Source organism: Opisthorchis viverrini, assembly GCF_000715545.1.
Source record: "Opisthorchis viverrini unplaced genomic scaffold opera_v5_33, whole genome shotgun sequence".
In the NCBI taxonomy this organism is placed as follows: Eukaryota; Metazoa; Platyhelminthes; class Trematoda; order Opisthorchiida; family Opisthorchiidae; genus Opisthorchis; species Opisthorchis viverrini.
The window spans coordinates 1,130,402-1,147,136 of record NW_008751689.1 but is presented as its reverse complement, the minus strand read 5'-3'; the positions used below and the strand labels follow the sequence as shown (position 1 = coordinate 1,147,136).

General features: G+C 46.1%; 1 protein-coding gene across 1 annotated transcript in view; it reads right to left on the bottom strand.

Moving 5' to 3' along the window:
- The window catches only part of T265_02625 (hypothetical protein), a gene marked incomplete at both ends in the record, with an annotated part of 39,661 nt that extends 30,014 nt beyond the window's left edge, over positions 1-9,647 (bottom strand). Inside the window, 4 exons of the mRNA XM_009166923.1 lie at positions 1,556-1,613; positions 2,703-2,762; positions 9,122-9,541; positions 9,577-9,647. Coding sequence (XP_009165187.1) covers positions 1,556-1,613; positions 2,703-2,762; positions 9,122-9,541; positions 9,577-9,600 — 562 coding nt within the window. The remainder of the gene's footprint in view (positions 1-1,555; positions 1,614-2,702; positions 2,763-9,121; positions 9,542-9,576) is intronic.
- Positions 9,648-16,735: the final 7,088 nt, after the last annotated feature.

Here is a 16,735-nt window from a genome sequence, read left to right as displayed (position 1 = left end):
GAGCGGTTGGAGGTGTAGGCACCTCAGTATGCTTGACATAGGCCAGCACTAGGTCCCCTCCCTCACCCACTCTTTTTCTCTTCTCTTCACTGTAGGGCTTTTAATACAATTATATATATATATATATATATATATATAACTCGAGAAACCTTATGGTTGTACGGCAGTGAAGCACCAGTGGCAACACTGATGTTGCTGTCCTTGATGATGATGATGAACTATTGTCCAACAAAACAATTAAATGCGAGTGTTCGGGTGTGCAGCAGATTTCGACTGAGGACTGTGTGTAACATCAGCAACTGCGATCGCTTGGTCACATTTACCATATCGAGCCATCGTTTGTTGACGAGTGACGGTTCCCGTTCCTAATTTGGGGTAGCGCAGGGGGGACATGAAAACGATAGCGAAAAGTGTGTGTTGTTGATGCGACCTGCGGTACGCGTGATCCCTCTGTATTTGGCTAGAGACGCGGCGAAATAACCCTAATAATCGGCGTCAAAAAAGTTATTATTGTTTTTCGGTTTTTATCAGGATTGTCTGAACTAGTGTGCGAGGGTATAGGCATCTAGGACAGTTTACAGTAGCCTAGCACTACGTCCCTACGTTTTATTTTTTATCCACAATAAGCCTTTTAAACAGCAGTGAGGCATAAGGTATTGGACACTGACTTTGTTGTCAATGGTGATGATGGATACAGGACACTGCGAACTGTTAAGCACGCGAAAGTTGGTAGGTTGAGCTGAGACGACATCTGATCAGGTACTTCGCTGAACCTATTCAACAAAGGAACGCTGCAAACACAACGCGTAATCTGATACCACTGTCTTTCGCATACATTAGAAGTTGTCCTTCGAGTGCTTCTACCGATCATTCCAACTCATTTTATGGGCACCGCCGATCCACTGACCATCGGTGTTTAGTGGACCTATCGCCTTTGACACACACTTGACAACTGCACAGTGCTACGTCAAATGGTCCTTGGGTGGTTTAAATCATGTTTCCTAGGGCTGCCAAATGCACACGAACTTCAAGGGCAGCTAAACCTCACACAGTAAAAGACCCATCCGTATAACGTTCTGAAATAAACGTCCAGTTCAAGTATCTGAGGGCACAGTACCGACATATCGCACATGAATTTCTTAACGAACAGTGTTGGTGCACAACTGCAAGGATTGAAACGACCGATTGAAGCATAAGATGCCAACGCTGGTGTCATAAGGGCCATGACACGAAAGTACACATTACCTGGGGTAGAATGGTGAAAGTAAACCATTAGGAGAAACACAACACCACAATTTGATCTGATTCTTGTCCGAAAATGTAGCGAATCACCATTTACAAAATACTGTTTAAGCGGTCATTTTTTCTACCGAACAGCGTAGGTGGAAAGCATCAAGCCCAAGGGGTCCACATGCCGTCCGCGTTAGACAGAAATGAAAACCTGTTCCTACTACATCAAGTTACTCGATGGCTCATTAAATCACGGAGGAGCTAGGCTGAATACACATACATTTTGTACAAGAATATAAGTGAAACAGTGGTGGACTCCACTCACCTGGGATTGACGTTTCTCTGGATAGATTTGAAGGTGATTGATGTTTTGATATCTTTTTCTAAAATACAGAACAACAACTGGGTGATTATCTTTCTCACAACCGCACTCTACACCAAAGCTAAGGGGTAAATTTAATACTAGGATACTTTCTGATGAAGAGCAGCCCGAACTAAGAATTACAAGGGAAGTAGAAATTAGGCTATGGCGCACATTAACATCCAATATCCGACTGTCCTGCAAGGACAGAACAAGTGTCGTGGTATAATGCCGGGGATAATGCTAAGTTTACAGTGTTGCGGAAGGGAATAGCAATCGATACAATGTTCGAAAATATCACCAACCACATCAGGTTGTTCACTCTGAAAATTCATTGCCGAGTTCAGTTTGACGCACGACGGACTAGTTGAACAAATGAGCGTGCTGTAACTAAGTGGGTAAGAATTGCTATGCAATCTGGACGAGTGGAAGCTGACCAGTTATCGGTCAATTAATAGCACTGATGCTGACAATGATTTCAAACCATAAGCTGCAGAAGAGGCTTCCATATATATATACATATATATATACATAATGCTGTGGATATAAAGGGGTATATATGAAGTGAACCCGATTATCCGAAAAATGGATGAAAAAGTGCAATGAAAAGTGCAAAAATTCCATTAGTAGCGAGCTTAATGAATGTTCCATCTTTGGACACTCCCTTCTCCGTTCAAATAAAAGCACTCGATCCGACCCAAGGGATTGGAGTAGTGCGTCACGAAACATTCCCATAAATTGGGCTAGGACACTTCTATAGAGGAGGTGCAAACTGAATGCCACCCATTTGAAAATGCTCTTTTGGTGTAGTGAGATCGGTGAAGCGGCAATCTGGATTGAGAATATGTAGAAAGACCACTACGCAACAAGACAAAGAGAACAGTCGGTTTCACCAAGTGAGTTCGCTGGATAGGTCAAATAAGCTCACTTCATTAGGTTACCGGTCGGACTGACAAGCGGCTGGTCCATCCTAATGAGAACCGCCACATGTTCGTGTGAACTGTCACAGTTAAAACTCTTTACGAAGACATTGACTGTACAGTCAAAAGCAAATGACATAAAGCATAGACGCGCACCAAAAAATAGGCCCTGAAATAAACTACAGACTTACCCGAGTATGGTACCATTCGGATAGGGCCAAGTAAGTGAACTTTGTTGTTGATGTAAAGGACTAAATGGAGAGCGAATACGAAATATTGGAGGTTACGATAGTCACAAGCTGTGTGTGCGAAAAATAGCTCGATAGAAGATAGAATTCAAGGATCTCTTTTGATACTACAATGCAGGATATGAAAGTGTTGACTTGTGTACAGTGTGCCTGTATTAAGTTTTTGTCAAAAGTCATGAAACTGATTAGAAGCGGGGGAAAGCACCATAAAACTAACCACAGATTCGCCAATCGGCGACGGCAAGCAAGTGACCAGAAAATTGCCTAAATGGTGTTAGTCAATGTGGGCCACACGCCCATGAAGGTCAAGATGGCAGAGACGATGGTCAAAACCACTAAACAGCCTTGATCCATATCACCATATCTCCTAGTAGTACGTATGGGACTTTTGCTCAAACTTGAGATCCAAAACTGATCTGCATTACCAAATTATCGAAATGACTAAGAACGAATTTATCATGTTTCAAAGTATTTCCAGACAATTTGGACTCAGTATAGCACTCTGCATCATTACAGAACCTCTCAAGTCACAGCCCTTAATGAATAATGGTAACAATAATCGTTCAGCTTTAGCTGCCGGGCCACCCGAAGGAAGCACGAGGGCTGAGATAGTACCCAAACCTAGACCGGAGCAGTCGAAATTATGGAGTTTGGTTCGAGCCACGGACATTTTGGTTAGCAGGTTCGTGCTTACACCACTGAGGTACCTTGAGTACTCATCACTCTTATTGGACCACAACTTCTAAGTGACGCTGGAAAAACACGAAACCTTCAGATCATTGACTACAGGGAGAACAAAGGTACTTGTACATGGATGAAGTGAGATACTCGCTACCCGCATGCAGTTCACGGGACATATTTGTCGAAGTATGTATTGAGAACACTAATAGAACGTTGGTCCACTTTTTTTTGGGGGGGGAGGTGAACGAAACTTTGGCTAAACTATTGGGATGACTAGAAATTATTGCAAAACCGTACCATAACTTGTCCAGTAGAGAGTCAAAGACCAATGACCACAAGGACCGATAAGTATTCGGTGCATGTTGCCATGCAACTGACGGAGGCACGAGAGCTGAAGTGTCGTCAGAATAACTAAACCTGGACAGACCAAATAGACAAGTTGGGGAATGTATTTGAACAACGAAACGGTTGTCCATGGGCATGTGACGTAATCACTTACTTGAGGTAGCAACCTAAACGAGGGGACTAATTTCCACTTTCTGCCGACAGACCCACCTCAGTCACCAAGTACGTCAAGTGACTAACCAAAGTGTATTCCCGAAATTTGCAACAAAAGTTTACTGCCTACTGTCAGCGAAACTTCAGGACAACGCAACGGCTCGGGTTACGAAAAAACATACCTGTTTACAAAACGCCGAGCACTTCCAATTGCGTCACTTTCCATACATATGAAAGAGGATTTGGCATAAAAAGGCAGGAAAACGAGTTCCAGGGGTCACGAGGATAGTTATAAGCTAAGGTAAATCGTAGCACAAAATAGTCTGAGGAAAACGTGCCGCATCTTTTCACATGAGATTATTGCCCTTACTAATGGTTCGCGTCCCAGACTATAAGACAGAAATTTCTACCCTACCCCATGACTACTTAAAAAGCAAAAATACGCAGAGTAAACAACGCTCTTCAGAACCCATTTTTGGGCCGGAATTACTAAAGAAAAAACGATAAACAAAGACATTCTAGTCCCCTAATTTTACGGGAAAATGCCCCGTCCAAAGTGTGACTAATTTTTGGCCGATATTCTCTGATTCGGCAGCTTATCGCGGCTGGAAACATCTGAATGCCTTAGTTCTCTTAGTCAATGTTCGGGGTTAAATTTGCTTTGTTCCATGGGACTAAGAATTTTCGCCATCCAGTGGCTGGATAATATTCCATCATTTCTTTTTCCACGAAATACACAGAGGTCAAATAGGTGAGGAAGTATCAGTGGCAATGGATTGGCTTGCGTTCGAACTTGTAAAGCACTTACATAGTGGTAGTAGTGATCCTAGTTACACAAACGGGATATGATTAGTTATGAGGAGCCATCCACCGGGAGTTATATCTTGATTGGGACTTATCAGATAATCGACCACTGAGTTTTCGTAACAGCTAGAATATTTCGTTTGATTCTGTGAAGGATGACTTCTCACCAGCCACTGCCCACTGAAACGTGGCACGTCGCACGAAATGAGTTGACAACCATTGCCCTAAAGTAGTTCTTACATAGTGGCGCCATACTTGGTCCGCCTAGGACGAAATCTTGTCGTAGTTGTGTGTTGACCACCACCTGATTACTAACTTTCGAAAAAAGAAGATTGGTGCTCCCACATACCAGCAGGTAGACCCCGCCATCATCAAACACATGTGATGTGGTCCAATTACTGATTGTCATTCACTGTGAATCATCTATACGGGTTCTGATCATGCACTTGCTGGTGCTGCATCCCTCTGCGCACATTCCGCATGGCCCTCGGACCCTAATATCATGCAAACCTGCCAAAACTACCTACGAGAGCCCTTTTCGGAGAATAAGCCTTCTGACGTTGACTGTTACTGGAAAGTGCTGTCCGTAACACTGCAAGATGACGAACGCTATGCTTGTGGAACAGCCCAACAAACTATATATAGACACTGGATCTCGAGCAATGCTTGAATTGCTTGAGGTTGAGGTGTGTATTTCTGCTGGTGGAAAATGCACCAAGGCTCTATAAGTTGTCAGGCGTCCGGCGAAAAAAAGCATCTGCCCAAAGGGAAAAACCGAGATAAAGAAAGCGAGGAAGTGTAAATTATTCAAGCTGATACACCCAATAGACCTAAAAAGGTCTCAGGTGAGCGATATAAGCGATAAACCCGCCCCGTCCATCCCCCCAAAAAGAGAATAAGTGTATTTATCACTTTCAACAATTCAACCAGTCACCTGAAGTCGTTCAGCCGAATTCCCAACCCGAAACGCAGCCCTGGACAGTGAATTTGTAACTACGAACGTCTCCGGAAACGGGTAGATGCCTTTTCTCGCTCAAGAGCCGCCAAGCTGCTGGAACTGACGAACTTAACAAGCTGTGGCCAAAAAAGGTGAAATCCTGAATCGGTGATTGTCTAACTTATCCGCTACTATCTAGGCGAAAGCAGCAGTTCCATCCGGATGAGGTGAGTCCATACAACAATCAGAGGAATAAGTATGACCTAATTTGTACGTTAAGTCACTAATTTTACGCCGTCTTATGAAGGCGCATAGGGGACTTTAGAACAACAAGCGACTTCTTGCTGGGATTTGTGGATCGTAGCACACTCCGTCAATTTTTAGAACAACTGGACTGGACTGGACCTTACCGTGGTGTGTCGGTCTGCGCACCTCAGCGACCCATTGAACCATACTGGGGGGTGTCTCCGCGACACACTGTCTCTCGTGCCAGGTCGGTCAATAGTTAGAGGTGTGACAAACACAGCATCTTGGTCCTCCAGGTTGGGGTTGGAACATGTGACTTGTTCCAAAAAAAATATTCCCGCCAAACACCGCTGCCTTGGGGTTAAACAGAGATGCCTACTCTCTCCAGTCCTATTTAACTCCGTGATCAACGAACCCTGGAAGGTCCCCGAAACCCCGGTGTTCAGAGTCTGTGACGAAAACCTTGTTTACCTGGAATATGTAGACGACATCGCTCTCATATTCGAGGAGGAGAAGTCGCAGGTATTTTTGGATGAACTGACCATCATCCCGTCCTTTGGTATGCACTTTGCACTCACAAAGTAAAGTTACGCTCCTGGAAATGCAGTTGGTGAACACGCCAATTACAATCCAGGGAGAATCACTGGAAGTTGTCGAGCGTTTTACGTAACTTGGGAGTTGTATCAGTTCTGAGTGTATTGTGACAGATGAGGTGAATGCACGAATCTACCAGGCCCAAATCGCCTTTGCTAATCTGAGACACCTATGGCATCAAAATAATGTACCCTGAATGTCAAGACGTGCGTATCAAGCTACAGTGCGGGATGTTTAACTGTATGCCTATTCGAGACGCCTACATGTGTTCGACAATCGTTGTCTCAGAACCACCGTAGGAGCGGGTTGGTGTCGGCACATCCGTAACGAGGATATTTGAAAGCGATCTTTCTGTTGGGCGATGGGCACTTCCGTTGAAAAATCCGTTAAGAATTACAAGCTACGTTGGTGGAGACGTGTTGCGTATGCCTAACCATTGTTTGCCGAAGAGAGTGCTCTTTTCCGTGTCCAATTAAGGGTGGTTGGAGCAGAGAGGTGGCCAACCCTTGACCTATCAGAGGAGTATGAAGGAGATTACGAAACGCTTGGGTGCTGTCAGTGCTACTCACCTTCGATGGGGACCGCGTGATTCCCACTGCGCCTAGTTGAATATTCTGCAAGATATGATTGCCAACCGATGTCAGTGGCGTTCTTGTTATTTTCTGTCCAGATTACCTGAGTGAGTGTCCGAGAGTGTAAGCATCTCGGAATGACTGTAGTAAGCTAGCACTAAGTCCCTTCCCCGCCCACCTTTTTTCTCTTTTCTTCACAATAAGATTTCCAAATAAATCATGGTTATACGGCAGCGAAGCATCGGTGTTGAACACTGATGTCATGCTGTCGATGATGAGGAGGAGAGGGACGACATGCGCGTAAACGCTCTTGCTTGCACACTCTTGACCTCGAAGGCGCGTTCGATTTTAGGCGGGTTCGTTCTCAACATGCATGTGCAAGAATATCGTGCACTATTTGTATTCATATACTTGAATGAATGTATGCGGCACTATCCAAAACTAATCTTACAGTGGTATCCGACATAGTTGTCCACCTTCCAAATTGCTTATTCTCGTCATTGATGAAGTAATAAGGCGCACACTGGGGTCTCCGAGCACGAAACCTGTTGACCTGGAATATGCGGAGACTGTTCTCGTCCTTGGAAAAGAGGAGGAAGCAGAAAGACTGACCAAGGTCAACTATTCCTTCAGCATATGCCTCGCCCACACAAAGTGACGCTGCAGGAACATGTTCCTAAGAATTCAAGGAGAGACTGGGAACTGTGGAATGCTACACGTACCACAGAAGTTGCATTGGTTCTGATGGTAGTTTTACAGAGGAGACCAGCACACCAATCTCAAACGCCCAAATTGCGCTAGGCGCTTTGCGTCACTCGTAGCGTCAGGGCATTTCAATGGGTTGTGCTGAACTATGTTGATGCCGTTTCAATTCAATTTATCAGCTATAAACCATGTACTATAGTCATATTGATTCCAGCTTCTACAGTTTATAAGTGAGTGTGGGATATACAACCAAGCCTTTGAGGCAACAGCATGTTCAGTTGGTTCGGGAACAGGATAGGTACGCACTGAAGGCAACGGCTTTGATGCATGAGCGTCACTGACAGCACGACTGGCCATTTTTGCCAGTGCCATTGACTATTGGTAAGTTGAGCCCCGGGATCCCCATCAAAGGGAGACGGCAGTTGTCGACTCGACTCAGTTTACTGGTTGGTGTTTTAAAAATTCGTTGGTAGGTCACACACTGTCCACATCTCGGTCGCACAGAGCTGGGTAAAAGGAGCTCTGCGAGGTAGAAGGTCTTCTGGCATGCGTAAACTGTGAAATGTGGGCTATTTATCTATCGCTGGAGATTCCCTTCTTCCTAGGACCACCTGGCATACCTCAGCATTGTTATGCAGACGTAACCACCAAACTCGACCAATACTCCGGAGACATCTTTCTTAAGTTCTCTGTGCGTACGGGCCAAGTCCCACATAAACCAGTATGGATCGCACTCCCTCGGTGTAAAATCCACTTTTGACAGACAAACAGGTCCGAACCCCTACAGTGCACCTTCAAAAAATTTCAGAAACATAATTATTTTTCCTACGGTCACTGCGAAGCTACCTACCCCATCTCCCAGAATCATCGGTGAACGGAACTGTCACAGCTATAACCACTGTACGGCAAGTACGAGGCTCTCAGGGCTGATGACAGCAGGATCGTCATCCGTGAGCAACTAGCGTGAGTGAAAATATCGGAGAAAATAAGTTAATTGAAAACCTGGATAGCCCGGGACGGAGCAGAATATCACAAAAGCGGTTCCATCCCCTCGCAGAGATAGTTTCTTGACCCTAAAGACAGTTTAGCCCAGAAATCAGCCGGAAGACAAAGAACTCAAGCTTCCACAAAAAAAGAATTTGAACAACTACAGCTCACAGAGGAAAAGAGGTGGGAAGGCCGTCTTCGTAGCATGAACTACGCTTAATAACACCTCAAAGAATGGCGGGCCGGAGCTGTTGCAAGAACTTCAATGAAGGGACCCAAACGCGAACCTCACCATCCATAAAATCGGTGAAGACTGAATGAAACATTTTAGGACCCACCTGAAGAGAATTATCTTGAGTAAATAGTTCATCATCATCTAGGAGAATTGTGGGCGGTAAACCCGGGTTAAGTGCTCCAATGGCGTCTCGGTCAGGCTGCAGGAACTGTTTGACGGCGGACGCGACAAGCAAATGGGAGGAAGCTGTGTCGGTGCCAGGGTTGATCAAGGCAACACGACCATTTTGCATCAATACCGACGAGAAAATTTGCCGATAAATGAGGCTGTGGTCTGGAGTGTTCACGCCAGCTAATAAGAGAGCGGTAGGGATCTGTCCGGTTCGGACACCGGGGAAGAAATTGGTATCGTTTAACTGTCGCGCAGGGGTCAGTCCGCTAGCACTAAGCCAGTTGTTGTGATTGTTCCGAATGAACCGGTCGATTTTTTGGAAAATGGAGCCAGAGACTTGGCTGAGGTCAGCCTTAGGAGGTAGTTATTGGTAAAAATGAGACCTACATCAATCGCATGTTTGAGGGACATCCATGCTTCTTGGTAAAGTGAGTATCCGTAGCTTTCAGCGTGTGAAGCTAAAGAATGCTTTTAGTACAAGACAATTACCTTCAGAAGGTCCACTGGAAATGCTGATATTCTGCAAAAAGCGTTAGTTGAAAAAATGACCAGACCTGCATACTAGAAGGGAAATCAGCAAAGGACTCAAGGATGAAGTGACTGGTCAAGGTGAGCCTTACGTTCTGATTGGTTGAAAAAGTAAAACAGGCTCGATTGCGCCTTAGAGGAGTAGGAGGCCGCAAGCGTAAACTAGGATTAGGACGTACTCGATTCTGCTCATAGTCCTGGACTTATTGGCTGAAAGTGAGTAAAACAGCTGTCGTCTGTGTACGATAGCTGTCGATTCACCGAGTCGGTCCATTGAACCTCCTCGTGGTGTCAACTGGGTAGCCCGGATTTCAGTGTGGACGAGCCAAGAGTTCAACAATCCCAGACAGAGCCAAACACCCTGTTTGGTTTCAGTGTGCTGGGTAATTTTGGTAATGTGCAATGCGGGTCATCTGGCGCCCCCACAACAGTTCCAACCAGTACACAGGAGAAATTCTCTGGGCTCGTGTGTGAGGGATGCGGCAAGTGCTTTAAATAGAAAGTTGTCTTGGTGACCCACCGTCCAATTCACGTCCTTGAAAGCGTTGGTGCAAGTATGGTGGCATACTTGGCCCACACTGATTGTTCCTGCCTATTTTCGACGAAGATTTAGTCAACACCGCCGGCACGCAACCCCCATCCAGCATGATGCAGGCAAGCTTCGTCGAGTAGAGAATTCTGGTGCCGCTGGCCATAACAGAAGTCACATCACTCTTATGCCTAGCTTAAATTTGATATTCGTCTTTTGAAAGCGAACCGCGAGATTAGAGCGGTATTCACCTGGTCGATCTGCCATCAGCATCAAAACCAGGTTACGGGTACTTGAGATGCAAATACGACAGGACGAATCATTTTATGGCCCTTGTTTCAAATTCATATAAATTTAAAATTGCCTCCAATCTGAATGACTGCCTTCCCGGTTAATAATTCATATGGACCGCCCCTTTTTGGACTGGTGGAATTGAACCCTATTTCAGTTCTACATGGCATCTATATTCTCCATTTTCCTTACCGCGCAAATCGTTTTTGCCGCTCTGGTTATACTATTTTTGTACCAAAACCTTGGGCAGCTATATATAGTTTTAATTCATGAGTTTGAGACGCGGCCTCAGTCACGCGTTGGCTGTTGATCCATACCGGCTCTGCTTGCCTTTTGGAGTACCTCACCGTTTGTCGAAAACCGTCGAGGTTTGTAATTTTGTATTCCGTGTAACTGTTTTCATTTTTATAGTACAGTAAATTTGCGTGGCCATTCGTTCGGAGTTTTGCTGGTTTGGTTGCTAACCTTGGTGCTTGTTGCTCAATAATTCGAAACGGTCGTTACAGCACTCAACGTTGACAAGCGTGTTTCTTTGGATGCCAATCACCAGGTCAATGTCGGTCAATTCAAAACGAGAAGAATTTGAGAAGAATGTCTGGGAAGTCGGACATGGTTCGTTTTCAGCGATAAGCTTTAGCGCTAGTATAGCTTCTATGATTAGTTTGGGGAATTCGGGGTCCAAAGCTGCTTTGTTGTTAGCACAGCTTAAAGAGAGACAACTTAAAGAGGAACTCGATCTTCAGTCAGAGGCAATGAAAACTAACCATAAAAACAACTCCTGAAGGCTAAAGCCGAGGTGGAGTTGACTGAGCTCGAAGCATCTTTGGCTGGAAGCGAAGACGGCTTAGAGCAGTGCAACCGGTCTGGTCTCTCAGAGTCCTCAAAAAGTCGAATCGAATGATATGTTGAAGATTGCAGAAAGATGGTAACGCCATTGAACTCTGAAAATCGACATAGTCTCGGAGTAGGGGAACGACAACATAATGGATTAGGTGACTTCCGTCATCTGGAATCCATTATAGAGGGCCTGGAGTTACCTAAAATCGGCCTTATGCAGTTTGATGGTCACCCAGGAGCTATTGGAGGTTAATGCGTCAATTCGAACCTTACATCGAAAGCAAAACCCAAGACGAGGGAAAGAGGCGCGTACAATTGGTAAACGCGTGCTCCGGTGTAGCCAGGGAGCCTATCGAAGATTGATTCATGCTTCAGCCTGCAAAGGGATATGAACGTGCCCGCCGCATTCTGCACGAGTCTTTCGGAAGGTCTCATGTGGTTGGCAGAGCCCTGATAGATGATCTCATTAATCGTTTTCGTTCTACCTCGTGTAAGACAAGAGATCTGACTCAGTTGTCCTTCAAGATGCAGATTTGCAAAATAGCTCTGACCCAGATTAACTACAGTGCAGAACTGCGTTCCCTGGAAAATTTAGGTAGGTTAGTGAGGTGCTTGCCCAATACTTTACAACACAAGTGGGCGGAATTCGTTTACCAAGCCACTCATGATCGGGGAAAGCCAACCTTCGGCGACCTCACACAGTTCCTTACTGAAAGGGCGAGAGTGCTAAGCAGTCGTTACGGCCTTCTGGCAAAATCCGTTACGCAAAGGAACCAAGGTGTACGTGGCCAAGCTGTTACAGATGCAGGCAAGAGCAGAACCGCTTAGAGTCATGCGGTCGTTCGCTCAGATCAGGCCCCACTGTTAAGCGAGATCGGTTGTAAGGTTTGTGATGCTAAACACCGTATCAAGAACTGTGAGTGTTTTCTGTCTTTTGAGCCAGTGGAAAGATGGTCCACCTTAAGGTCTCTCAATGCCTGTTTTCGGGGTCTTGAAGGCGGCCCCAAAGCAAAGGACTGCCAACTGATATATCGATGTGGGTAGATGGATGCCGAGCCAAATATCACGCTCTGCTACATTCGAAACAAAAGCAATACAAAGACTGATCGCAAGACGGATGCTTACCTAGGACTACTTCCAGTTCGTCTAAGAGGTCCTTCGGCGGAACTGATCACGTATGCCTTCTTAGACAGTGGGTCCGATACCACTATCGCATGTCATAACTTGCTGCACGAACTCGGTATAGAGAGTCTTCGAACGCCGCGTGAAATACAGACAATCAGTGGATCTTGTTTAGCAGTAGGAGAATCCGAAATTTTCGAGGTGTGTCCACCTCACGGTGACGAGGTTGTTTTGGTGGAAGGTGCTTCAGTAGTATCTGGAATCCTCCCATCATTAGTCGTGGACTCACGCTCGGGCTCACCTGAAAGAATTGCGCTTTGAGGATATTCCATCTAAATCGGTTGGTATATTGATTGGCTGATTGGCGTTCTAGAAGCTCACTGGGTACTATGTCAGCGGTTGGGAGGTCGGAAAGAGCCATTTGCCGTGAAGACACCGCTGGGTTGGATTATTCTTGGGCCACTGGTTCCAGGTAACCATGTGGGAGTCGCCGCCAGCTGCCTGTCGTCAGTGGAGCTATCATTAGAGGGTCAACTCAGTGCTTTATACGATGTCGACTTTGCGGACATTGATTCACTTCGGAAAACTCCATCGGTGGAGGACAGACGAGTAGTAGAATTGGTGTCCGCAGGGATGGAACACTTCAGGGGGCATTTTGTTGTACCGCTTCCTTGGAAAGCAGACCGACCTACTGGTTCTTCGAACTTTTCGGCAGCCTGAACACGGCTGCGCTCGTTGCGAAGACGTTCCCTGCATGACCCAGGATACTTAGAAGCATGCGTAGCCGTCATGTCACGGAATCTCGAGAAGCGTTATGAGTGCCGGTTCCCTCTGAGCTGGTAACATTACAATCAGCAGCAAGATGGTACCTGCCTCACCACGCAGTATTGAATCCCAGAAAGCCCGGAAAATGCGGGTCATAGTTGACTGTGCAGCTAAGCACCACCGAAGATCGCTGACCGGCATGCTTCTCCAGGGACCGAATGCAACTGCTGACTTGGTAGGAGTTCTTTTGAAGTTTCGAAGAGACGGTTTGCTGTGTCGGCAGATGTCGAGGAAATGTTCCTGCAAGTTCATGTACCGCAGCCTGATCAAGGGGCTCTGAGATTTCTGTGGTTCCCCCAGAAGGATCTTCATAGTGAGCCTATTGAATATCAAACGGCCTCTCATGTCTTCGGTGCCGTCTCTTCTCCGGTCTGTGCCAATTTCGCTCTAAGACAAACTATCTGTTTTCGGTGGGGATTACAACGACCGAATCAAATCGTCTGTGATAAACAACTTCTACGTAAACGACTGCTTGGTGTCAGTACCTTCTGTTCCTAACGCAAAGAGATCTGTGCATGGAATAACGGATATACTGTCCAGAGGGAGGTTTCAAATTCATAAGTGGGCGAGAAATTTCCCCGATGCGCTGCAGGGCCTCCCATCGTCTGAACGAATGAAAGCTGTAGTGGAGATATTTCCAAAGACGATGAATATGCTGCGGGCGTTGGGTATTGAGTAGGATTCATCTTCTGACATCTTTTGTTTCCGGTTTCAAATTCCCGAGAAACCACTAACGCTAAGAGGAATCCTAGCAGCTGTTTGCTCGCCCTTCGATCCACTAGGATTGGTATCCTCTGTGTACTTAACCGCGAAACAGGTGCTACAGGAACTTTGTAAGTCCGGTCTGGGTTGGGACTCTCCTGTCAGTGAAGACCACTCAATTCGGTGGCATTCTTGGTTGAGCTTGGTCAAGTCGATAGGAGTTGTGCAATACCCGAGATGCTTGCTCCCTGACGATTTTGTGGGTGTCTGTAACCCTGAGCTTCATGTATTCTCAGACGCGCCATAAACAGGTTATGGCGTCGCTGCATATGCGCGTGTTGTGTCAAACGATGGTCGAGTCGAATGCCGTTTGATTTTCGGAAAATCCAGAGTTGCTCCGTTAAAGACCGTTACCGCCGCATTAGCCGCCAGGGTCTATAAGCAACTTATTGAAAGTTTGCCCAACTTCTCCTCCGTGGTCACTCTCTGGACGGACTCACAGATAGTGCTTTATTACATCAACAATCAGACCGCGAGGTGTTGTACCTTTGTAGCCAATAGGCTAGCCATTATTCAAGAATATTCCATGCCGAGCGAATGGAAGCACGTGAAATCATCACAGAACCCTGCCGACCTAGCCTCCAGAGGTATTAAAGGAGCGGACAATTTGAGCCGCTGGATGTATGCACCAGAGTTTATCAACGAACCGAAGATTGTGGTGTCACCTTTGACCCTGATCGGATACCCGATGGCGTGGAGCTGAAAGCGAGTCGAGCAACTATTCACGTTATTTCTACTCGAAGTGTTTCCGGGCGTTTGTTTGCCTGAGGTCACATACAAGTGACGTTGTTGAAATCAGTTGCATGGTCAAGGCGCTTCATCCACCACATCGTACACAAACTTGGAAGGTCTGTCGTCATGCCGTTTGTAGGTCACATACAAGTGAAAGAAGTGACAGAAGCTTGGGTGGTCGTTATCCTTCAGTTTCAAGCAGAAGTATACAGTGATGAGTTAACTCGTTTAAAAGCGGACACTCAGTCGGAGCCGACTAGGGTCTCAGCACTGCGCGAACTGTGTCACATCCTTCTGGACGGTGTTCTCTGCGTTGGCGGACGGTTCAACTATTCCAGTTATGCATTATCCCTAGAGCACCCGCCCATCTTACCCAATAAACACCCGGTCATTGATCTAATCATTCGGCACTATCATGAGGCAGAAGGGCAGTCCGGCGCCTCCCATGTACTTGGCGTTATTAGGCAAAACGTTTGGATAGTTCATGGGATTCAGGCAGTGAAGCGCATCCTCCATAAGTGTACTCAATGCAGAAAGCGGTCAAGGAACATATGTCAGAAGATGATGGCTCCGTTACCCCCGGCGCGATCTGAAAAGGGTAAAAAATGTTTCGAGGCTGTAGGTGTTTATTAATTTGGACCATTTCTGGTAAAGCGCGGTCGCAGCATGGAAAAGAGATACGGCTGCATCTTTTCACGCATGGCTACAAGAGCTATGAACCTCGAAGTGGGGTATTCTTTGACTACCGTTTCCCTTATTTTGGCGTTAATGAGGTTCGTTGGTCGAAGAGGGAGACCTTTGGATATTTACAGTGATAACGGATCCAACTTCGTTGGTGCCGTTAAGGAACTCAGGGAGCACGTATCGCTTTAGGACAATGCAACCGACTATTGGCTCGAGGTATTTAATGGCATTTTAGCCCACCGCTTGCTAGCCATCGAGGAGGAGTGTGGGGGCGAATGATACGATCAGTACGACAAATCATTTTTGTGCTCATCCAAGAGCAAAATCTATCTGATGATTGTCTGTCAACCTTTTTTGTTGAGGTGGAACGTATTCTAAACGATCGGCCTTTGACATCTTTGAGTGCAGATTGCCGTGACACATTGACTCTGACACCGAATCACCTCTTGCTACACAAAGCGAACGCATGTATCCCATCGCATTGCGGCTCACCCGACGTTGGAGAGAAGTGAGTTATTTGTCGGAAGTTTTCTGAAACAAGTGGATGAAAGAATACGTTCCAACGCTTCAGTTACGCCATAAGTGGCTAAGTCGGAAAAGAAACCTCAGAGAGGGTGACGTCGTTATGGTAGTGTCCGAACAACTCTCTAGAGGATGGTGGCCGCTGGGTATTGTCACTGAATGTCAAACGGATGCAGACGGTCTCGTCAGAACGGTTTTCCTCCGCACTAGCTCCGGTGTCATTAAGCGCGATGTTAGGAGCCTGTGATTGCTGGAAGGGGAGTAGTAACTAGGAGGTACGCAAATTTAGGGATCCTTCCCGATAGACTTATTAGAACAGCCGGGTTTTCGTTCAGCGTGATATCGTGGGCAGGCGCGTATACCGTTGAAACCGGTCTTTGTGGCAGGAGTGGGCTCGTGCCGTTCAGGTCGGTGGCTAACGTTGCATGCTTGTAGGCTAGAGCTCCCCTGATAATTTACCTGTCCTCTTACTGACCGTTGGAAGAATTTTGGCCGGCGGTGTTGCAGCTTCATATAAATTTAAAATTACCTCCAATCTTGAATGACCGCCTTCCCGGTTAATAATTCATATGGACCGCCCCTTTTTGGACTGGTGGAATTGAACCCTATTTCAGTTCTACATGACATCTATATTCTCCATTTTCCTTACCGCGCAAATCGTTTTTGCCGCTCTGGTTATACTATTTTTGTACCAAAACCTTGGGCAGCTATATA